The sequence below is a fragment of the Rattus rattus genome, chromosome 3 (genome assembly GCF_011064425.1).
Source record: "Rattus rattus isolate New Zealand chromosome 3, Rrattus_CSIRO_v1, whole genome shotgun sequence".
Classification (NCBI taxonomy): Eukaryota; Metazoa; Chordata; class Mammalia; order Rodentia; family Muridae; genus Rattus; species Rattus rattus.
This window is the reverse complement of record NC_046156.1, coordinates 219,281,990-219,305,697: the sequence shown is the minus strand read 5'-3', so window position 1 is coordinate 219,305,697 and position 23,708 is coordinate 219,281,990. Positions and strand designations below refer to the sequence as shown.

At 41.9% G+C, this 23,708-nt stretch overlaps 1 protein-coding gene across 2 annotated transcripts in view; it reads left to right on the top strand.

Moving 5' to 3' along the window:
- Positions 1 to 23,708, top strand: part of Lin28b (lin-28 homolog B) — a 74,087-nt gene that overhangs the window by 36,687 nt on the left and 13,692 nt on the right. The window contains exons 3-4 of one of the 2 annotated variants that reach the window (XM_032899104.1): positions 6,537 to 6,721; positions 8,152 to 8,223. In XM_032899104.1, coding sequence (XP_032754995.1) covers positions 6,537 to 6,721; positions 8,152 to 8,223 — 257 coding nt within the window. The remainder of the gene's footprint in view (positions 1 to 6,536; positions 6,722 to 8,151; positions 8,224 to 23,708) is intronic. The other variant, XM_032899105.1, reaches the window with a different exon arrangement.

Genomic DNA, 23,708 nt, shown 5'->3' with positions numbered 1-23,708 from the left:
TTTATTTAGGAAAAAAACATGCTGAATATGGTGGGTCATGTCTATAACCCCACCATTAGAGAGGCTAAGTTAGAGGGGTGTGAATCTCATGGCCAGGCTGCGTTACATAGCAAGATTCTTACAAATGTTTTTAAAGTGTTTTGGCTAACACATAATAATTGTACAAATTAATGTTTATTATCGTCGTCGTCGTCATCAAGACAGGACCTCACTAAGTAGACCAAGCTGGCTGTGAACTCATACCTGCTGCTTCTTTCTCCTACATCCTGGGACTAAAGGTCTTGCCTGGTATCATGCGAGAGATCAAATTCTGCCCCCAATTTAAATGGTTTTTACTGTTTGGGAATATATTCATTTTACTTTTGAAAATATATGTATTGCATTTTATAGTAAGCCATTCTGCTTTTCAGATAACTCAGTAATGTCAGCCAGATTCATTTCACTTTGTTCTTCACAGTTTTGCAGGCATCCATCTTTGTAGCCTGATCACATCGCTGTTCGCTTGTCCTCTGTCCATGTCTGTTTTGTCCTTCACATTCAACGTATTAGGTTATTTTAAAGATGGAATCTTGTTTTCCAAGCCAGTGGGTTGTTCAGTTACTCTGAACATCTTTCCCTTGTTTTCATTCTGCGAAGTAACGTTGTATTTTACTGTCATCATTTCAAACATGTATGGTTATGTAGTTTCTGTGCTCTTGCTGGGACATCTGAACAGCAGATAAAGGCCATGCTACCTGCTGGCTATAAAACGATGATTTATGTGAAACACCGGGGCACAGTTTTAGTTTTTTGCTGTATTTCACTCTTACTAAATACTCTGAAAAGATAATAGCAGTTTCCTCCTCAACCTAACTCCTTTTTCTAGTCTAAATTAAAATATGTAGAGATAACTTTTTACCTATAAACTATCTTTGTATCAGATATGTTTTCCAGTATATATAATTTATACCAACTCTATCTATCTATATCTATAATGTATATTATATGTGTTTTTGTCAATATGGGTGTCTGGGCACCATGTGCATGCAGCCACAGGAGGGCGTTAGGGTCTCTGACACTGGAGCTCTGGCCCTTTGGTAAGTGCCACATGGATGCTGACCAAAGCCAGGTCCAAGGCAAGGGCAGCAAGTGCCTGTTGAGCTCTCTCTCCAGCTCCTCCTGTCATCGTCATCAGATTCAATACTTGTTTCCTTAATGTGGGTCAGTGGGTCAGTTTAACCCTTTTCTTTCTTTTTTTAAAAATTATTTTATATGTACAGTATTTCATTGTGTGTATGTCTGTGTGCTGTCTGCCTTCCTGGTGTCCAAAGAGGCCAGAGTGGGTGTCAGATCCCTTGGAATTGGAGTTAGAGCCCTGAGCCACCGTGTGTGTGCTGGGAATTGAGTCCCAGTCGATGGTTGTGAAAGCAGAGCCAAAGATGGAGGTTTAGTCAGGAAGATCACTAGAGCCCAGACGTCCACGGTTAGCCATGGCAACATAGGACCAACCCTGCTTCCCCCAACCCACAACCAATACCCTGGAAGTTCCAAATATGATACATTGTCCCCTAAATTTCTTAGCAGACACATACTTGTCCCAGCTTCAGAATCTTTTCTGAGCTACTTAATATATAATAAAATTCATAAAGTCAATAACTTTGACAAATACCTCTACTTTTAGAATTCATTTTTCTGAAGACATAACGTCACTGTCACTCTAGAAAGATTTTCAAGTTCCTCTTGAAGTCAGCCTGTCCACTCGATTAACTCAACTATGGGAAACATTTTTTTTTCTCTTACTCAACTATTCTTTTTTCCTTCCTTCTTTCCTTCGTTTTTCTTTCCTCCCTCCCTCCCTCCCTCCCTGCCTGCCTCCCTCCCTCCCTGTAGTGAGACAGTCTCTCTATGTAGCCCTGGTTGTTCTAGAATTTACTGTGTAGATCAGGCTGGCCCCAAACTCACAGAGATCCACTTACCTCTCTGCTTTTGGTTTTAGAGACATGGACTCCCATGCCTGGCTTGCTTTTTTACCTTCTTCATTTTTACACCATAAGTTGGTTTTTCCGCTTTTAGAACTTGAAATAAGTGAGGTGACACATCCTCTACTTTTGAATGAGGCGTCATTACTAGGTAATAGGGCTACTTGAAAAGACCAAGGCTTGAGCTCAGTCTGCTGCACCCACACGGTGGGACACAGCCGTCCTAACTCCCATTGGGAAGCCAACACCTTGTAGTGACTCCTGTGTGCACATGGTACACATACATACAAGCAATTACATGAAACATTCATACACATAAAATAAATCTAAGAGAAAGAAAGACTTCTGTTCCAGTATACATTCTTTATATTTGGGGGGGAAAAAGGATTAGCTATACATGTGTGGGTTTCTTTCTATGATCTCTTTTCAGTTCCAGTTTTGGTTTATGCCTGTTCCTGTCAGTTTGGTTATTGGAACTTTGTATTATAGTCAGGTAGGATGGTGTCTATTCTGTTGCTTTTGATTAAGTCGGGTTGACCACTTAGGGTTTTTTTCTTTTCTTTATTTCTGTCCAAAGTTCAGGACCTGACTCATAAGACCTGCACATGCTCAAGACAAAAGCTTGCTGTGGAGGGGTGCGGGCTCAAAGCTCCTCTTCCATCTCTCTATTCCTGTATGTTTCTGTTTGAGCTTTGTTTGTCCCCACTTTAAACACTTCGCTGTTGGCATCTAGCAGCACTGACCTTCATGTTGACTTTATGTCTTACAATTTCGCTAGATTCATTTAGTAGTTCTCACAATGTTTTGTCATAGAATCTTTGGAATTTTCTCTAGGTAAGATCATCATTTTCAAAAAGTGGTGCTTTGACTTTTTCTTCCGCCCTTGATCTTTCTCTCCTGTCTTAGTGTTCTGCCTAGGATCTCAGTATTGAGTACAAGTGATGAAGGTAGACGTCCTTGTCTTGATCTGTATCGTAGCAAGGGTCTTTCTTTCCCTCTTCCCAGCTTGCTGTAATGTTAGCTGTTATCTTATTTAAAACTGCGTTTGTTGTGTTTGACTCTGGTCTTCTGCAGCTTTTTCAGCATTTCTATCCTGTTGAATTTAGGAAGTTGCTTTTTCTGCATTTTATTGAGATGACTGGGTTTTTTCCCTCCCATTCTGTTGATATAGTTTGTTGTATTTGTTGAATTGGCTATATTGAGCCCCATAGACTCCAAATCTGAGATCAGAGCATCATCAGGGTGGGTTCTATCTGTGAGCTGAGGAGAGCTCTGTCTCAGCTCTCTGGCCTGTAGATGGCTGTCGTCTCCTTTTCCTCTCAGATGATCGATCTTCTTACCTAAGATGAAGCAGCTTCCTCCTTCCTAGTTCTCTTCCAGCTGCTCTGACCCTTCCCCAGCTTCAGGTGGACTCAGGAGGTGGGGTGTGTAAAGGAAAGCCACGCCAACAAGAAGGCTCTGTCTAGGCAACTCTTGAGAGGGCCTCGTCTTTGCTGTGCGAATATTTTAGTGAATATAGTTGTCTGTCAATCACCTGCAACCCCTGCAGTTACTCACCCATAATTCTGTAAGCCCAGTAAGCTCATTGACTTACTTTAAAGAAAGAACTGTTCAAATGACTTTCACAGAGATGTTTTGTGACAGTCACGGTGGCCCTTTCCCTCCTACGCTGTCCATCAGACAACAGAAAAGGTCTGTCAGATTAGACTTCATACTGAAAAATTTCATCAGAAACAGGTTTCCTTCCTTTTCTTATACTACATTATTTTCACAATGAATAGTCTCCTTTTGCATTCAGTTTTAAAGTAATATCATTATGCATCCTATGTAATTACTTGGGTTATTATAATTAGAATAGTCTCCTATTCCATACAGCATACACATTCTAAGATTTCCATTGGATGCTGGAATAGGACTCAGGCAAAAAACCATACCAAACTCTGTATATACTGTGTTTCTCTACTTATGCAAGTTTACAAATTCAGTGCCCTCTCGTCCTTGCTAAGCACTTGCTGTGGCCCTCACTCCTACAGTGTGAGATGGAAGGTGCATCTCGCTTTCCTTTCAGGCCTTTCCTAGACAGATTTGTTGTTGTTGTTGATTTCTGTAACCTTGGCATGTGAGCATTCTTTTCTTCCCTCAGTAAGCCATTGCCTTTTAACTTCGAGGACTTGCATTATAGCTCATCCCAGCATAGCCGCCTTGTCAACACTGGCTGTTTTCCCTTGGGTCATTTTTAAGTTAAATTAGGGTGGCTCAAACAGAAGCAGTGCAGCACCTCAGGCTGATCTGACAACCATGATGGCTCAGGTAGGAAGTAGATACACAGGTACTGAATGGATGATTCAGTCGTGGTGGGGTGGCATGGGGTGCCGGAAATTTCATCATGGTACTCAAATTGGTTTGCATCTTAAGCTTATAAATAATTTCTGAACGTTTTCATTTAGTATGTTCTGACTTCTGTTAGGTAATGGAACCGTGAGAAGCAGTAAACGGGGTAAAGAGGACTGCTGTATCTAGCAGTTACTGCATTTATTGGCACTGTAATGGAGACAGACTTTACAAACGGCTTAGGTTATGGAGTTCACAGTTCTGGAGGCTCAGAGTACAAGGTCAGGTGTTGGGGCAGTGTTTCTGCCGCAGAAAAGGTCCAGTGGCTAGATAGCATCATGGCGGGGGGGAAAGCAAGAGATTACATTACAAAACAGGAAGTCAGACTGAAGTCTGAAAGCTCTTTGGAAAGCGGAGTCCAGCTGACCTATGAACCTTCGAATAGGAACCCCCACAAGCCTCCCACTATTTCCCAACTTTAGGCTATGAATTCTTGAGAGCCAGCATGGAACAAAGCACATCTGAGCCCAAGCAGATGCTGTAGGATTGTAGGCTTGAGTAGCGATTCTCTGGCCTCTGACCAACCATGTTAGCGCATTAAGTAGTACTGCAAGTTTTACCCTGGAGATAGTTGGGAAGGGGAGGCCAGTTCTGTTACTGATATGCTAAGGTGGCTGTTTGACTGAGAAACAGCCTTTCGCACATTCACTGGAGCCCAAACCCTGCCTTTACAGTCTCTTTTTCAGGTCCACCATTATGGAGAAATCAAACTGCTTAAGATTTTATGCATCAGCAGAAGAGACAATAACTGCTTCTTTCTTTTGCCAAACAAATTCAGAAGTCCTTACAAACTGCATATAGTCTTTCACATTAGATTAGAAAAGTCCTTACAAATGGCATAGTCTTCCAAATTGGATTTTTCAAAATACATAAAAAGGAATTCAGGTAGGTAAATACAAAAACTAATAATTTAATTATTTTAGAACTTTTGATCAGCACAATCACATTGATGAAAAAAATTTATTAGAAGCATGAAGGGGTGTTTGAAATTCAACTTATGATTTTGTAATTGAGAAAAAATTAAAATAATATAACTCTAAATTATCAAAGTCAATTGCCTCAATGTAAAATGCTCCAAAACACAGTTAGGAATCGTATAGACCTCTGTGCATTAGAACAGAGCAGAGAGAGGGACTCTGATGTAGTGCCTTGCGCTATGCTCCATCTCTACAAAAATAATTAAATGTCTTTAAAAAGTGTATGTCTGACCCAATACCAAGTGGTTATCACTGAAAACACACACACACACACGAGCGACTGGTTCTCCTAATGTGTGAGTGAAGAAAGAGGAGATGAATTTGAAACAGCAAGGAGGGTGTGCGAGAGGGTTTGCAGGGAGGAAATGGAAGGGGAAATATGAACTATAATCTCAAAGGTAAAAGTAACGTGTTGGTGGCATTGTGGTAGCCATACATTCCTTATTTATTTTAGACTTAACAATATCACATATTTATCTTTATCAGTACATGTAATACTAAATATCTTTCTCTTCCAAGGCAAAAAGGAGAAGTTATTTATTATACAAAGAGAGCAGTGGGTAGGGTAGTAACAGAGGAACCACCCGCCCAAAGCTAATTACTAATCTTAATAATGATAATCTTGATAATTATTACATAGCTCAAGTACAATTTGTTTAATCAGCGGATTAAAACGTTATTAAGGCAGAGGTAATTTTTTTACCAGACAGTGCTGTAGTTGCTTAAAAAATGAATTTCTGTTAGTTTATGTATCATAGAAGCTCCCTTTTCAAATGGCATTCCTTTTTCTTTTTTACTTATTGTGCGTGTGAATGTGAATATTGTATGTATGTGTGTGCACACGTGGAAGTCAGGACAAGTGAGCTCTCCGTTTACCACGTCGGTCGGGCCTGAGAGTTGAACTCAGGCTGTTAGTGTGGCGTCAAGTGCTTTACCCACCGATCATCCCCCTGCTTTTTACTAGAACCTCTGTGTAGAATCGATGGCACAAAGAATGTAACATTTACATTTTTGTGTCGCTAAACTGGTTTTTACAAGTGTATAGGATTTCATCTGCCAGCATCGTATGTTCTATCAACCTCAATGAAATAAAGCAAAAACTATATTTTTGTAATGGATAACAATGTCTTGCTTTGATAATCTTAAATTATACAGATGGTTTATAAAGCAGTGATAATCTTGATCTCTCTCTCTTTCCTACTCTTTACAGAGCAAACTATTCATGGAAGGATTTAGAAGCTTGAAAGAAGGAGAGCCAGTGGAATTTACATTTAAAAAATCCCCCAAAGGCCTTGAGTCAATACGGGTAACAGGCCCAGGTGGGAGCCCCTGCTTAGGAAGTGAACGAAGACCTAAAGGGAAGACACTGCAGAAGAGAAAACCAAAGGCAGATAGGTAATGGTGCTTGGCTGACTTGTGAGTGCATTGTGTCTGGGAAATATTTAAACTTTCCTATTCTTCTGCTTTTGGATTTCATAGAGACTAGCCGAAAGAAAATGTCATCCGTGTGTAGCAGCACAGACTGTCAGGAAGAGTCTTGTCCTGCAGTTTGGACGGACGGCCTTCACAGTACTGAGCTACAGTTAGAGTGCAGTGTGGGGCAGTGCTTGACCACCGTTCCCCAGACCGGGAAGACGGCGGAGCTCAGATTCCCACAGAGGAAATGCCTCTCTTTGGAGAGTTTTTCAGTCTCCACCTGCTTTTTCCAAAGAGAGTTTTAAAGTGATAAACTCACACATTAAAATCCAAACATCAAAAAAAAAAAACAAAAAACTGAAGTTAGGGGGAAAGTCACGTGAAATCCCAACTGTAGACAGAAGTCATAAATTTTATTCTGTTTTGAAATTTATGAGATTTTTTTAACCTGACTCTTGCATGCCATCCATTAACACCTGCGTATCTTCCCACTCTCTGAGTCTGCCAACATTTATACGCAGTGCTGTCCTGGCCATTTCCTGTGCTTTGAAGTCAGCACCGCTGTAGCAATTCTTATGTATACAGTTTTGAAATGTTTTCTGATTACATCCTTTGAATAAGTATTTACTACTGAAAATCTGAACCAGAGATTATGTATGGAAGCTTTTGGTACCTGGTTCCAAGCTGCTGTCCAAAACCAATTAGAACAAAAAATACAGCTAATAACAGCGAGACAGCTTACTGACTCTTCGTCTTTTTTAATTATGTAACTATGGACCTCACTGTTTATTTTTGTTTTATAACATTTGACTGCTGCAAATATGAGTTTTGATTATACAAAAAATGGAAAATCATTAGACTTATTTTAAAAAGCAACATAATCTGATAATCTAATTTACTTCTTTATACTAGTTGGCTTTCTGTTGCTGACAAAATACTTGATAAAAATTAACTTACAAGAGGAAAAGTTGTATTTTGCTCACTTCATGACTGATGGAAAGGAGAGAGTGGCAGAGTCCCAGAAGTTATCCTCATTGATCTGTTTTTGCCAACTAGGCCCTACCTCCAGCTCCTTAAGGTTCCAATTACGCATCAAGCTATGGTGGGTTAATCCACTAACGTCCCTTCCATAGTCCCTACTTACGAACACTGTTGCACTGGGACCAAGCCTTTAGCAGGAGCTTCTCTGAAACACTTAGATTCGTATCGTGTGGAGATGCTGATGGCACACGTATCATACCTCCTGCTCGCTGTTCCTTTAGTGCAGTTTGCAGAAGCAGCAGAAGCAAGGTTGGCAGATGAGAGCTCAGTAACGCATGCTTTCCCCGTGTACCAGAAAGCTATGGTGGTGATTTGGATTGGGGTGGTAGACATAGAAGTGGTGAGCGAAATTCCTGTGTGTTTTGAAGGTGGAGACGGCAGGATTTACTGATGGATCAGATGTGGACTGTGAGAGAAGAGGAGTCCAGGATGATTCCAAGGTTTGTTTGCCTGGGCAACAAGAAAGATGGAGGGAGTGGTTCCCAGATGGGGAGACTGCAGGAGCGAGACGTGCACAGGTGGGCTTGGGCATGATGAGTCTTCATGGGGCCTGCAAATGTAGTGGGCAGGTACAGGGTATGGCTGCAAATGACATCTCAGCAGTAGCTGCTGAAGTCATGTTTGTACCCATCATGCAAGGAAAGCGGAGTATCCCTGGGTCATTGGAGCCCTGGGAAGGAGCAGTGACAGAGACTGAAAAAGCAGTGACAACAGGAGTGTCTCCTAGAGCGGGTTTTGTTTTGGAATACTGGGAAAGAGACGTCAAGGAGGTGAGAATCAAGGCTGTGTGGAGATGCTGATGGCACAGTGATCAAGACGGTCACTGAGCCTCCAACCACTTAGCAACACAGAGGTCACCGATGTCCATGACAAGAACAGCTCTGCGGCCTGGGAGCAAGGCAACCTGTGGTCTCGTTGAACAGTGAGAGGAGAGGAAGCAGAAGCAACAAATACAGTCCTGGGGAGGGGGTGCCTCTTCTAAACGTTAAGAAATTACAGAACATGCAAATGTTGACGGGGAATGGTTTAATAGAAAGGAAAGATCCAGCATGCAGGAAAGAGCAAGATGGTGGCCCCAAGGGCTTCTGAGTGGTTGTGAAGACGGAATGTTAGGCTTGGCTCTGAGTCTGCTGTGACCTCCACACAGGTAAGTAGCCGTGAACGTGGAAGTAGACGGCCTGTTGCTCCATTTTGTACTGCTCGCTTGGTGCAGACAGACTTACCAAGAAAGAAGGTACTCACGCTATGAGGGAAAAAAGATTTCAAGGCTGGACTGGAGACTCACTAGATCAGTAGACATGAACTTAGCCTGTCATTGTGTGTCCTCTCCCCAGCACACACTTCATGGCTACTGTTCTAGCTGCTGACATCTGTTAGCTAACACTGACACAGTTGATGTTTGATGACTTCCTACTCCTCTGTTCTGTTCAAGGCTCCGTAATCCTCGTTACCAGATTCAGCAACTCTAGTTTTCCACTTGTCACTTTTTATAAAATATTAGAGAAACAGTCCAAACAAGGTGCTATAACCCCAGCATCTGAAAGCACTGGAATTTGAGGCCAGTGTGAGCTACACACGAAGTTTCAGGCCAGCCAGGGCTACACAGTGAGACCCTGCCTCAGTCTCAGTCAAAACAACGCTATGAGGAGGCCTCCAACAGACTACTCAGATAAGCAAGCACGGCAAGCACGGGGTCCCTGAGTGAGAGCAGGTTTAGCAGCATCGGTACAAGAGGTAGAGCTTGGGACAGGAGGATGGCGCATGTTACAAGGAGTAGAGCTTGGGGTAGGAGGATGGTACAAGAGGTAGAGCTTGGGACAGGAGGATGGCCGAGTATGGACAGGAGGACGGCCGAGTATCTAAAGGGCTTCACAGGCAGAGCTTGTCCCCTGGTCCCACCTAAAAGCTGTGTGTCCGTGGTGGCCTGCCTAGAACGCCAGTACTCAGAGTTAGTCATGTAATCTTCCATGTTAGAAAAGATTCATGCAGTGTCAGATACTGCTTAGTTTATTTTCTCTTCCTCCTCAGAAGAGTAAGGAGAAGAAAGTCCATGTCGCTTTCTTCATTGTAAGCTGGAGGTGACTGATGAAGAATTAGAGACCCTATGCTGTGTTCTTAAACTAGCCTGGTCTTTTCTAAAGAACACAGTTTACTATGAAAGAAGAAGTCAATTTTAACAGATTTGGGGTAGACTAGTAAACTGATTATCTTGTCGGCCTTTGTATTTACACGGCACTATTCTGTCAAACTACATTGTGGAATTAACTATTTCATCATCAAATCTTACTTTATACTTAGAGATACGTGTAATGACTAAACCAATGTACAGCAGTGAGAAAATTGGCCTAGAAATCTCTGTGCAGATGGAGTGACTTGATAATTAGCAAATGGTACACGCGACTTAAGAACACTTGTAGGGACTTCACGTTTGGAAGTTGTGTCTGGGTGTGGACCTCTGGTTCTGGGACTTGTCTGCTTACGATTTCGCTTCTTCACTCTTGTAATTCTGTCCTGTCCCTGCCACAGTGACTGTTGTCTTTGTTCTCCTTAAACTTCCACATCTTCTGAACCAGCCACCCCTGATGACATTGGGAAGCCTTTTTCAGTGGTGGTGACTCAGATTTTTTTAAAAAGTAATTTATTTTTTAAAAATAAGAATATTCGAGTGCTTCCAATTAATTTGATGTAATATTTAATTTTTAAACTGTATTAGCATATGAGTACTTTTTTCCATCTTCTATATAACTTAAAGTAGTATTTTGTTTCTAAAGACTATTAATTGCTAAGGTTTTTTGAGTGGAAAAGCAGAAAATCCCTTTGTTTCTTACTATTTAAGAGTCCTTAGTTCAAGATGGTTTTTATTTATGCTTAATTCAGAATTTGGCATTCTTGGTAGTCCAATATTGAAATGACACATTGTGTTATGCTGTCTTTATGGCCAAAAAGACCAGGTTGAGTATAAGTAGAATCTAAGTATATGATAATTAATTTTAACTCAGAACAGTTAAACACACACATGCACACAGCCCTGGTTTTTTACATGGAGATGTATGTTAGTTAATTTTACAGAATCTTGTGTAACTCCAATTGGACTCAAATTGTTTTAAATTTGTAAGAAGGTTTTGGAAGAGGTTTGGAGTCAGGGCGTTCAGCAGATGCTGCCTAATGGAGAGCTGTGCGTTTTGCTTTTCACGTGGAAAGTGTTTGCAGGGCCCCTCCCTCCCTCCCTCCCTCAGAACAGGAGAGCTATGAATTGGGTGGTGCTAGCTCTTCCCTCAGTTCACTTCTGGGCTGTTAGAACTGCTCCCGTCCATTATCTCCACGGGATAATTTGGAGGTTTCTAGTTACTTACGTGGGAAACCTAGTGCTATGGCTTTTGAAATCTTAATAGCATTCCTGAAAATAATCAGCCGATGGATGCTTAGACGGTTGTTTACTCTAAGAAGTGAGTCCTTCAGTGGTGTTTCTTCACGTTTACTGTGTCCCAGAACCTCAAATTAAAATAAACCGAAAGAAAAGTAAAATGCTATTCAGATGCTAGAGGTGTTTGAAAAAAATAAATAAATCAACGAATTCCAATAAATAACTGTTTCACCCTGATACTTCTGTGATTAGATTTAGGAATTTGCTGTTTAGTGGGTTCCTATTGTGGCAGAGAAGTCTTTCAGGCATGAATTGATAGGCCAGATCCTTTGAGGTCTGTCTGCGGTGACCTGTGACCCCTATTCTTACAAGATCAACATCTGAGGGCAGGAGATTAAGGCACTTTAAAGACTGGAATGGTAAATGGAATGGAGAAATTAGCCAGCACATTTTGGGTGCAAACCATCAAAGTCGTCAAACAGCTCGCTTACTCTAAACCTGGCGTATGGGTGTAACAAGCTGGTTTTACCATGCTTGTTGGATTCAGAAAGAACAATTAACTTCAGGGCATTTTATATCATAATACATTTTAGCTGTGACATAGATGGAGTTCATACAACTTAACTCCAAAATATCAGGGAATGCAAAACAGTCTGTCTCGATGGCTGTATATTTAATCTATGGCCAGTTTGGATATTTGTTTGGAAAAAACCATTTTAAAATATTTGCTCTAAAATACTTATTAATAACGTTAGATAAATATGTACTTCTACTGTCTCAGAATCTGAAGTTCCTGAGCTGTAGCTCTGGGTATTTACTGCTGAATTGCAAGGAAAGCCAACTGTTTTCTTTTTTTTTTTAAGTTGGTTGTAGAAAATCGAAGGAACAGCATTGATCAGGTGGAGACAATCGGGCCTTTTCTCCTGCTTTGTCTTCTGAGTGTGCTGTTTAAAGCTTTGCATCCTGCCTCTTAAAAAGTATTTCTTAGGCTATCTAATTATATGCTTTTCATATAGTCATTTCAGAATGCTTGTGTCGGTCCTTTGTTAGAAATTTCACACAGCCCTTCATTTCCTTCCCATTTGTACCCTGGATAGCTGTGAATTTGCATCTGTACTCTGAGCAACTGCTAAGGGCTACCCTGGATAACTGGTGTTGCTCCCATGGTTTTGTTAAATTATGGAGCACCTACGAACGCTAATAAAACCAATAGCATACCCAAGTCTCTTCAGTTTTTTGTTTTCTTTTTTTGCTTTTTTTTTTTTTTTTTGCACTTTTTAAAATTCCAATCCCAAATTTCTGTATTATAGAGCTAATTTTTAGGTGGTTTTCCTGTCCTTTCCTGGGCCTATTTGGCCAGCGATCTTTAATGAGGCAATTACCATCATTTCCTCCATTCACATTCTCTTAGCAGATGCTCTCCCTGCTGTGACCTCTGTTCAGACCAGGCAGACAATGTGCCGTTCGTTCTCATCACCCTCAGCCAGACACTGTGTGGGGCTGAGCTTCCTCCTGCCGTTGCAGAGGTCTCCCCAGACGCCAAGTGGCAAGCAAGCAGAATTTTAGGTTGATTTTCTGATCATCATATGTTCAAGTGTGATAAATGTAGTAATGTCTCTGGGAAAACACAAACGGAAGCAGCTCCAGTAGCATTGCAAGAACAGCATGCACTGCACTGTTACAGTGCAGAGCTCCAGTGAGAGGTGGGTGATTTAGACTATGACATCACTGCACAAAAGGGAGGGAATATAGGGAGCTCCAGTACTAACAGGGGTCGCCTGCTGCCACTGGACTGTGCTTAGGCGTGCTTTCAAACAAGCATGACAGCATTGTTTACATCATCACAATTGTGTAAATATTTGAAATTGAATCATAGATTCTTATATATCATATCTCATAGCTGTGGTATTCAGTTTTTTCTGAGAATAGAATAATGTATGGTCAAATTGAATATTAATCAACCAAAATTTCCATATGTATACTTTTAAATCTCTCCACTGAAATGGTAGTCTTATATTTCAATTTCAAGAAACACAGGGGACTAGCCGAAGCTTCCTTAATGAGAGGCAAAGCTAATTCCGTTCTCGTGAGGCTAAAGAACTATCAAATATTCTTCTACATTTGTACTGGAATTTAACAGTTTCAGTTTGGTTCAATAAATTAAGAATATGAACTACTGTCAATGTGATTTGTTATTAGAATAAGATAATTTTATATTAATGAGTTATAGCATGTAACAAAATTTCATGTTCTTCTTGGAAGCAGTAATTCTGTAAAACAGACCACTGTTTTGTCAGATTTACAGCAAACTTCCATATAATGTCCTTTTAAACGACATACAGTTTCACATATAAGATCTTTAAGGTTTTGGGGCTAGACAGAAAGCCCAGTGAGTAAAATACTTACCTTGTAACCTGAGGACTTGAGGTTGATTCCCAGAACCAACCTACAGAATCAGGTATAGCTGTATGTTCATAATTCCATGATGTTACGGACAGACAGATAAATCCCTGTGACTCACTAGCCACCCGTGGCCCTGCCTACTCGAGGAGCTCTAGGCCAGTGAGATGGCTCAGAACAGGGTAGGGGGCCGCAGAGCTGGGTCAGCGGGGGAAAGCACTTGCCATGCAGACCTTGTGACTTGAGTTTGGTCTCTTGAACTCAAATAGAAAGTCAGATGCGTGGTGTGCATCCGTGATATTAGCACTTTGGAGGCAGAGTAGAAGAACAACAGAACGGGTTATCCTGGAGCACACAGCGTAGTCACAGAAGCAAGAGGGACCCTGACTCAACAGCATGGAAGGAGGAAACCCAATCCTGCAGTGTGTCCTCTGACCCTCACACAAGAGCTGGGTAGACGTGCACCTGCATACAAAGAGAACAAGCGAGGTGCCTAAAGAGTGATGGCCGAGCTTGTCCGCGGGCCCCAACACACATTTTTATCTTCACACACACTTACACATGCATACAGGTATACAGTGAATTGTTGGTACAGCTAAATAAGCAGAGAACAAGTATTAAATCTTGAAAAAAAGTCAAGGAAGTCAATATTCGGTGTTGTTTGTATGGTTTTGTTTCTTTTGGGGGGCGGGGGTTGAGACAGGGTTTCTCTGTGTAGCAGCAGGGGCTGTCCTGGAACTCCATGTGTAGACCGGTTTGACATGGAACTCGGATCCACCTCCCCAGTGCTGCGGTTAAAGGCATGCATACTGCTGCCGGGTGAAGTGCAGGTTACTTTAAACTGAGTTAGCAAGGAAACAAATCAGACATCTCCCTTGCGTCTAGGAGAGAAAGCCCCTCGATGATGGGGCTGGCGTGCATAAAAATGGTTGGTATCCAGGGCTGTGGACATGGTGCTTGTGTAGTCAAGCTCTAGTGTTCCACGGGGTTCCGTGGTATTTTCCAGCAAATCTTCCACATAATTTTGATAGACAGACATTGAACCCCCTTCATTTAAGGATATAGGATGAAGCTTTTTAAGTCAAATAAAAACTGGTCCTAAGCACAAAGGGATGTAAGTGCTCAGTCACAGTATCAAGAGGGATTTAATTCCCAGCAATTGTGATTGAAGCCCAGGATTGATTCTATTGATCTGGAATACTGTGACATCCTCTGGTCTGTTAAATATGAGGCACTTGCCCTTCCTCATGCTGGGAGTCACATCAGCCTCATGCAGACATAAGCAGCAGAGACTAAGTGGGGTGTGGCTCTCAAGTGGGCATGCATCATTCTGTGATGAGGATTTAATGAGAGGACTTTCTCGTCACACACATCAGCAGCCTTCTCAGAACCCTGCGGCAGGTTGCACCAGGCAGGGAGCCATCCTGGGGCTTGTCAGCGCACCACTGCCTCGTCCCACACTCTCCTGTGTCCTGTGGTCGGCTCTGTGCTTACTTCAGTGTGCAGTGCACTGCCTCGTCCCACACTCTCCTGCGTCCTGTGGTCGGCTCTGTGCTTACTTCAGTGTGCAGTGCACTGCCTCGTCCCACACTCTCCTGCGTCCTGTCGTCCGCTCTCTGTGCTTACTTCAGTGTGCAGTGCACTGCCTCGTCCCACTGCGTCCTGTGGTCGGCTCTGTGCTTACTTCAGTGTGCAGTGCACTGCCTCGTGGTTCTGTGTCCATGCTTTAGTCTTCATCTTTACCCCTTCACTCACTGAGTCACTTGTGCTCCTGAATGAGTCCTTATTCTTGACCCTGTTCTTAGTATTTCCATAATCTCTCTTGCTTTTTGCTTTATTTCTTTTGAATAGCAAATGAATATTGGCTGAGATCTCTGTTGTGGTTGTCTTTCTTTTTTTTTTTTTTAAGATTTATTTACTTTATATGTGAGTACACTGTCCTGTCTTCAGACACACCAGAAGAGGGCATCAGATCCCATTACAGATGGTTGTGAGCCACCATGTGGGTTGCTGGGAATTGAACTCAGGACCTCTGGAAGAGCAGACAGTGCTCTTAACCTCTGAGCCATCTCTCCAGCCTGTGACTGTCTTTTATCATTGTTTTTTCCATACAGTTTGGCATCTTAAAATCATGTTTTTAGCTTCAGAGGATATCTTCTTATTCTAAACTCATTCTGCAGTAAGTTAACTGCAGATACCAATAGAAACCATAATGTTTGTTTTACATCAGACATTTGTTTTTCTCACAGTTTGTGGAAACTGTATGTCCATAACTTGGTGTGTACATCCATGACTTGGTGTATACATTCATGACTTGGTGTATACATCCATGATATGATGTGTACATCCATGACTACTCCTTCTCCCCCCCTTCCTCCTCAGTTCCCTGAGCCTTTAAGAGGGGGGTTTAATAAACACATCATCACATTTAGAGATAAGTGTTCCAAACTCTCTCCTTATTTCCCGTTATGGATCTCTGGGTTAATCACTATCTGCTGCTAGAAAAAGCTTCTCTATTGAGGGCCGAACAATGCTCTGTTCTTTGAGTTTGACAATATATAATTTCTAGTGATTTTTATTGCTATTCCTTTAGCAGACTAGTAACAGCAGGTCTATATCCATCTGGTCTCAGGTTGTTGGCCTGCTGTGAATTTTAGGAGTTCCATCTCATGAAGTGGGCCTTAAAGTTAATCAAAAAGTAACTGGTTACTTCCATTTGTGCCGCCATTGTATCCCAGTATATGTTGCAGACGGTCTCTGTTATAGGTGAAAGACTTTGCTGTAGCTGGGTGAAATTGATTATTTTTCTGTTCCAGCAGCATGCAAAGAACCATGTCGTAGGGTTGAATTTTCTAGTTTGACATCAGCTCAACTTCTCTGTCTGTCTGTCTGGCAGGCTGGCATTCAAATTAATGGCATAAGTTAGTTGTACCCCAAATTACCGTCAGCTTTTGAGAGTAACCAATGGCTTTGACAGTAGCCTGTGATACTTGGGAACTGGGTTGTCTGTGGAATCCCTTTGGCCAATGACTCAGCATGATCAAACCCATTTCTGGCCCTGGACGTTTCAGTAGGTGGCATCAGACACCCCGTTGGCATTGTCACCCCCATTATATGGTGGTTACACTTAATTTTTTCATGAATTTTAGGAAGCTGCTACAATAGTAGGTTTCCATATCACACTTGAAAAGGCCGTTAGTGTTATTTGTCCCTCCCCTTATTTCCTCCTTTACCCTGCCTCTCATCTCCCCACTCAATTCTCCTACTCTGTAAGACTATATTCTACTTCCCCTTCCTTGGAAGAGTCCCTGCTCCCCTGGGTCCCTGACTAGCTGTCTAACATTTGTGGTTATTCTGATTAAAGCCCATATATCTAAAGCTTAAAAAGCTGATATTCATCTATGAGATACCAAATAATATTTGTCCTTTTTGGATATGGGTTACCTCACTTAGGATGATTCCTTCAGTGTCTATCCATTTACCTATCAATTTCATAATTTCTCTTTTCTTAATAGTTGAATAATGTTCCACTGTGTAAATGTTCCATATTTTCATTGTCATCTGCTGATGTGTACTGACTGTACATTGTCATCCGCTGATGTGTACTGATGTACTTTGTCATCTGCTGATGTGTACTGATGTACATTGTCATCTGCTGATGTGTACTGACTGTACATTGTCATCTGCTGATGTGTACTGACTGATGTACATTGTCATCTGCTGATGTGTACTGGTGTACATTGTCATCCGCTGATGTGTACTGGTGTACATTGTCATCTGCTGATGTGTACTGACTGGTGTACATCTAGGCTGTTTTAGATTTCCGGCTATAATATGCAGAGCATCAGTGAACGTGTATGTACAGATATCTCTGTAGTAAGAATAGGTTCCGTTGGAATCTAATATCTATCTATACCAGGGGTGTAGAAGGGTCTTGTGCTCCACCAATTTGCAGCTCCCCTACTGACTTCTGTAGTGCCTCTACTGTGTGCACTCCCCAGGCACTCCCCTTCCCTTGCGTCCTCACCAGCATGTGCGGTCATGTTTTTTATTACTCTGGCCATTCAGACTACTGTAAGAAAATTCTGAAGTAGTTTTAATTCGCTATTTCCTGATGGCTAAGGAATTTGAATGTTTTTTAAGTCTTTCCTAGCTGTTTGTGTTCATCTTTAGTCTTATACCCCATTTTCAAATCTGGTTATTAGCTTTCCTGATATTCAGGGTTTTTGCTTTTGTTCTTGTTTCTTATTCTTTATATATCTTGATACTAACTCTCTATCACATGTATAATTGTTAAGGTCTTTTCCCATCTGTCAGCTGTTGCGGGAATGATGGTGTCTTTTGCTGTAAAGAAGCTGTCTAGCTTCATGGATCCCATCTGTTTTTTTGTTTTTTGTTTTTTGTTTTTTTAGATTTATTTATTATATGAGTGCACTGTAGCTGTCCTTCAGACCCACCAGAAGAGGGCATCGGATCCCATTACAGATGGTTGTGAGCCACATGGGTCCCATCTGTTAATTCAGTCTGAATGCCTGTGCTGTCATGTGCTGTTCAGACAGCTCTTCCCTGTGTCGATGAGTTCACACCTACTACTATGTTCTCTTTTGTTCTGCTCAGGGAGTATGGTCACATCTTGAGGTTCTTCATCTATTCGGAGTTCAGTTTTGTGTGGGGTGCTAGGATCTATTTATATTCACTCACAGGCAGGCATCCGTTTGACCAGCACCCTTTGCCGATCGTAAGCTCTACTGTAGAGCTGTGGCAATAAAAACAACATGGCCTGTTAGTTACAGCAGCCATGTTGATCATGGAGTGGCATCGAAGACCCAGACATCCACAGGCATATTTACAGACTTGTACCACATCAGGTTGACGTCAAAATTAACCATCTCCTCACCAACGCGACACCTTCTAGATATGCTCTTCCCTGGGCAGTGTTCTGTGTATATTTGAAAAGAATATTCAGCAAATATTTGTGCATTATTTTATTGTGTTAGAGAGTAAGGTTCGTTAGTGCAGTCCAAATTTTTATCTTACTGTGTAATGTCTCCTTTTTTTATCACATGGAAAAGGGGATGTTAATTTTCTACTGATAGCTGTTTTCTCTGCTTTCCTTTGAGTTAAGAGTGTCTGTTAGATGTGTTTGGACTTTCCATCAACTGCAAGTAAATTTCATTACATATTTGGGAGTTTTATGTCTTCTTGATAGATGGGTCTTTACATTTATGAAATGTTCTGTTTCTCTTGTAATCTCTTTTAAGTACATTTTAATGTATTCTTTGACACTTTCTTACATGTACCCAGTATCACTTGGACATTTCTAAGCCAAACTCCTTCTCCCATGCCCTGGTAATTAATTTTGCTTTGAAGTATTCTTTAATATTTTCCAACATTTAAAAGTTAGTTTTTACTAATGCTTCAAGAATTCTACTTCAACAAACCTGGCCGTTTCAGTGGGATGTGTACAGAGACAGACCATCCATATTTAGTTACTGATGCTGTTAGATTCAGCCTGCCATTTTACTGATTGTTTTATTTCTCTGCCTTTTTGTTTCTTTATTATTTGTTTTCTCTGCTTCTTTTGGTTAATATCATTCCATTTGAGAACTGTACATAAAATAGTTCTACTCACCCATGTTATATTGTGCTTCCATGTCTTACTGTTAAGGCACAGACACTGTAGATGTTACATTGTGCTTCTCTGTCTTACTGTGTTGAGGCACAGACACTGCAGATGTTACATTGTGCTTCTCTGTCTTACTGTGTTATGACACAGACACTGCAGATGTTACATTGTGCTTCTCTGTCTTACTGTGTTATGACACAGACACTGCAGATGTTACATTGTGCTTCTCTGTCTTACTGTGTTATGACACAGACACTGCAGATGTTACATTGTGCTTCTCTGTCTTACTGTGTTATGACACAGGCACTGCAGATGTTACATTGTGTTTCTCTGTCTTTCTGTTATGACACAGACACTGCAGATGTTACATTGTGCTTCTCTGTCTTACTGTGTTATGACACAGACACTGCAGATGTTACATTGTGCTTCTCTGTCTTACTGTGTTATGACACAGGCACTGCAGATGTTACATTGTGCTTCTCTGTCTTACTGTGTTATGACACAGGCACTGCAGATGTTACATTGTGCTTCTCTGTCTTACTGTTATGACACAGACACTGCAGATGTTACATTGTGCTTCTCTGTCTTACTGTTATGACACAGACACTGCAGATGTTACATTGTGCTTCTCTGTCTTACTGTGTTATGACACAGGCACTGCAGATGTTACATTGTGCTTCTCTGTCTTACTGTGTTGAGGCACACAGCTGTAGAGCTTTGCCTTGATGCGTTAAATCAGTATTTTACACATAGATCTTTTAATAATTGCATTCACTCATTTATTGTTTATGTTGAGGGGGGTTGATATGCATAGGCGACCAGAAGCCCGCTTATGAGAGTTGGTTCTTTGCTTCTAGCATGTGGGTGCCTGAGGCTTGGACTCAGGTATCCAAGGGGCTCTGGCTTGATGGCAGGCACTTTACAACTTGAGCCATCTCCCTCCCTTGTAAGTATACACATTTGGTTTTTGTTTTTTTTTGTTTGTTTGTTTGTTTGTTTGTTTGTTTTTTGCTAAATTCATTCAGATATTTTATACTTATTTTAAAAGATATTTTAATAAATTTAGAATTTGCTTTGTTTACCATGTATGAGGCTCTCCCTGGATTTTCTTTCCAGTGACATAACAGACAACCAAGTCCCTACATCATCCCGCCCTCAAAAAAAAGTTTCACCTTTGTTTCATGGACCTGAAGCAGAGGCTATGAAGGAGTACTGTTTACTTGTCTCTTCTCCCTGGCTTCTTCAGCCTGCTTTTTTGTTTGTTTGTTTGTTTGTTTGTTTGTTTAATATATATGAGTTCTCTGTGTTCATGCACCAGAGGAGGGAATCAGATCCCATTACAGATGGCTATGAGCCACCATGTGGTTGCTGTGAGTTGAACTCAGGACCTCTAGGAGAGCACCCAGTGCTCTAACCTCTGAGCCACTTCTTCAGCCCCCACAGCCTGCTTTCTTACAGCACCCAGGACCTTACCCAAGGGTGGCAGCACCCATGGTGAGCTGGCCCTCTAACAGCAATCATCACTTAAGCGATACACCACAGGTTTGCCCGTCCCAGTCGAGGTCCCATCTTCCCAGGTGAACCCAGCTGGTGTTATGTTGACCTAAAGCTGCTAGTGTAGCTTATAAGATCCTACCACTTACTTACCCCGTGCAGTCGTTACTGTCTTGCTTCCATTGCCTCTGAGAACAATAATACACATAGCTTTTCTTATTCTGTTGTTTGAAAGGCTCATATGTATTTCTTGCTTATAGTTAACCTTCCCCCTACTCCCTCCTACTTCCCATTGCACTCTACCAACAGCACATCTCGCTTCAACATCATGTCCTCTTTCAAACAAACCAAAGAGTTCAGTTACTAATGCTCCCATCTACTGAGACATGGGCAACTACTCTCCTCCCATCAGCCATCAAGCGCTAATGGTTCTTAGATGGGGACAGTGCCTCAGCGTCTCTTCTGCTAGCCGTGCTGGAATTTTGGCTGACTTGATCTTGTGCTGTGATTACAGCCGTATCACGCCCGTGGTGACAGCATTTCCCAGCTCCCTCCTGTGCTGGGATACACACATGTATGGTAGGTATGGTCCCCATAAGCTCATGTGCTTGGGTGTTTGGCCATAGGGAGTGACAGGGTTAGGAGTTGTGGCCTTGTTTGCGTAGGCGTGGCCTTGTTGGAGGATGTGTGTCCCTGTTGGGGCGGGCACTGAAGACTGCTGTGCTCAAGCTACACTCTGTGCCTCAGTGTCTCCTGCTGTCTGTGCATCAAGATGGAGAGCTCTCAGCTCCTTCTCCAGCACCAGGTCTGCCTGGATCCTGCCATGCTTCTGTCATGATGATAATGGATTAAATCTCTGGAACTGTGGGCCAGCTCCAATTAAATGTTTTCCTCTCTAAGAGTTCCCTTGGTCATGGTGTCTCCTCACAGCAGTGACATCCTAACCAAGACACTTCCCATCTTCCAGCTCTTATATTCTGTTTCCCCTCCACATAGTAATTTATCCTGTGGAGATTCATACAGTGCAGCTCTTCACACTCACTTCCGTTCCTCCGAGGCCACCTTCCCATTCCTGTGCCCTATCCCCAAATAAAAAAAAAAGACACCAAGTCCAACTTGTGTAGCCCATATACTGTTTGGAGCCTGGTCATACTCCCAGCGGCTAACCTGTTAAAGGTAACTTAGTCCTTCCCAAGTGCCCCACCCCTTGTACTCCAGAAGCCATTATCTGTGAAGAGATTCATTCTAGTTACAATTATAAGGACTTTCTTCAATAGTTTCCTGTCTGGACTGTTTCTTTTTGTTGATTTTTGAGGGGAAAGAGATTGTCACCGAAGCCTTCAGTGTCTCATTCTCAGTTATGACTCTGCAGTCACTGATAGAACTGCAAAAGAAGCTTCCTTGCCCCTAACAGCCACTGGCAGCATAGATCACTGACTTCTGTATGGTTTCTGACGGTAGCATGGAGCGCTGGTGGACATCCATCTGGTCTCCTGCAGCAGCCCTGACATAGTCATCAAGCGGCCCCAGTAGCAATGTGAAGCACAGTCATCAAAGACAGCAACATGGTTTCTATAAGCAGCACGATCACAGACACCAGCATGGCCTGCAGTGGCAGCACAGACCATGGAGGGCTTTCCAGGAGGCTTAATCTGGAAAAGGAACCACCCTGTCGGCCTTCTGGGCAAAGCCATTCTCCTTTGCTGCAGCCAAGATCTCACAGCTATTCCACTCCATCTCTGGTTCCACCTGGGCTCTTACTATCTTTTTCTTTTTTCCAGTTTCGTGAGAGCACTTTTTAAAAGCATCTTTCCATAAGACCTGCCTTTTTCAGTTGTTCTGGAGATAGTGTGCATTCTGCAGGGTCACCTCTGCTACTGCATCTCCCCTCCGAGCCTCCAAGCGTCTCTGGGTTTCTTGGTGCTGGCAGCTGCCACCATATTGAGTCTTGACTCCTACACATTTTTTTTTTTTCTGTTTCATAAAAGGAATTGGGTCTTTTTTCTCCGGTTTGTTCCTTTATTTTGGTTTTAATTATTTTAATTAGAACACAGCAAATTGTGGCTTTCTTCGAATCCATCATCATCATTTGAATTTTATTGAGTTTTGTTAGTTTGCTGAGCTAAGATTCTTCCAAAGACTTGGGAGATTTTGACCATTATTTCTTCAGGTGCTCTCGTATGTCTTCATGGCATTGTTGTTACTTTGTTGTTACTTTGTTGTTACTTTGAAACAGGGTTTGCTGCTTAGCCCTCAGACTACAGTCCCTCCTGCTTTCCCCTCCCCGCTTGCCTTACAGGTGTGTGGATCATGCTCAGCTTCCCATCACCCTCTCTGTCCTACTCTCCTGTCACCTCCCAGTTGCTAATTACACATTCAGGCTATTTTATGATTGTCCCCTATATTACAGAGATCCTGTTTGGTTTCACTTGATTCTTAATTTTAATTAGTTCTTTGAGAATTTTATACATTGTGTTTTGATCATACTCACTCCTCATTTCTCTACCTGACTCCTGCATGGCTAAACTATATGTCCTTTTTTAATTTTTCTTTTATTGGATATTTGTTTATTTACATTTCAAATGTTATTCCCTTTCCCGGTTTCCTGTCCATTCCCCCCCCCAATTCCTCCCCCCTCCCCTCCTATAAGGGTTGTTACCCTTTTTATTTGTTTTTTTAATAATAAGTTGAGTCTAATTTGTACCGTCCATATACTCCTAGGCATGGGGCCACCTACCACACATAGTTGACCTCTATTTGTTTTTTAGAATCTTAATTTTCTTTGTAATCCAGTTTCTATCATTGCTTTTGTCACCAGTCCTTAAGTTTGCTGACTTATAAAATCCCGCATTTATTTATTTTGTTTGTGTGTTTACACAGGAGTGCTCTGGCATATGTGTGGAGGTCAGAGGACTGTTTTCAGAAGTCAGTTCTCTCCTTCTGTAAATCAAAGGCACGTTGTCAGGCTTAGTGGCAAATACTTTGATCGGCTGACCCATCTTGGCAGCCCAAGGTTACTACTTCTTCAGTTTTTGTAGATA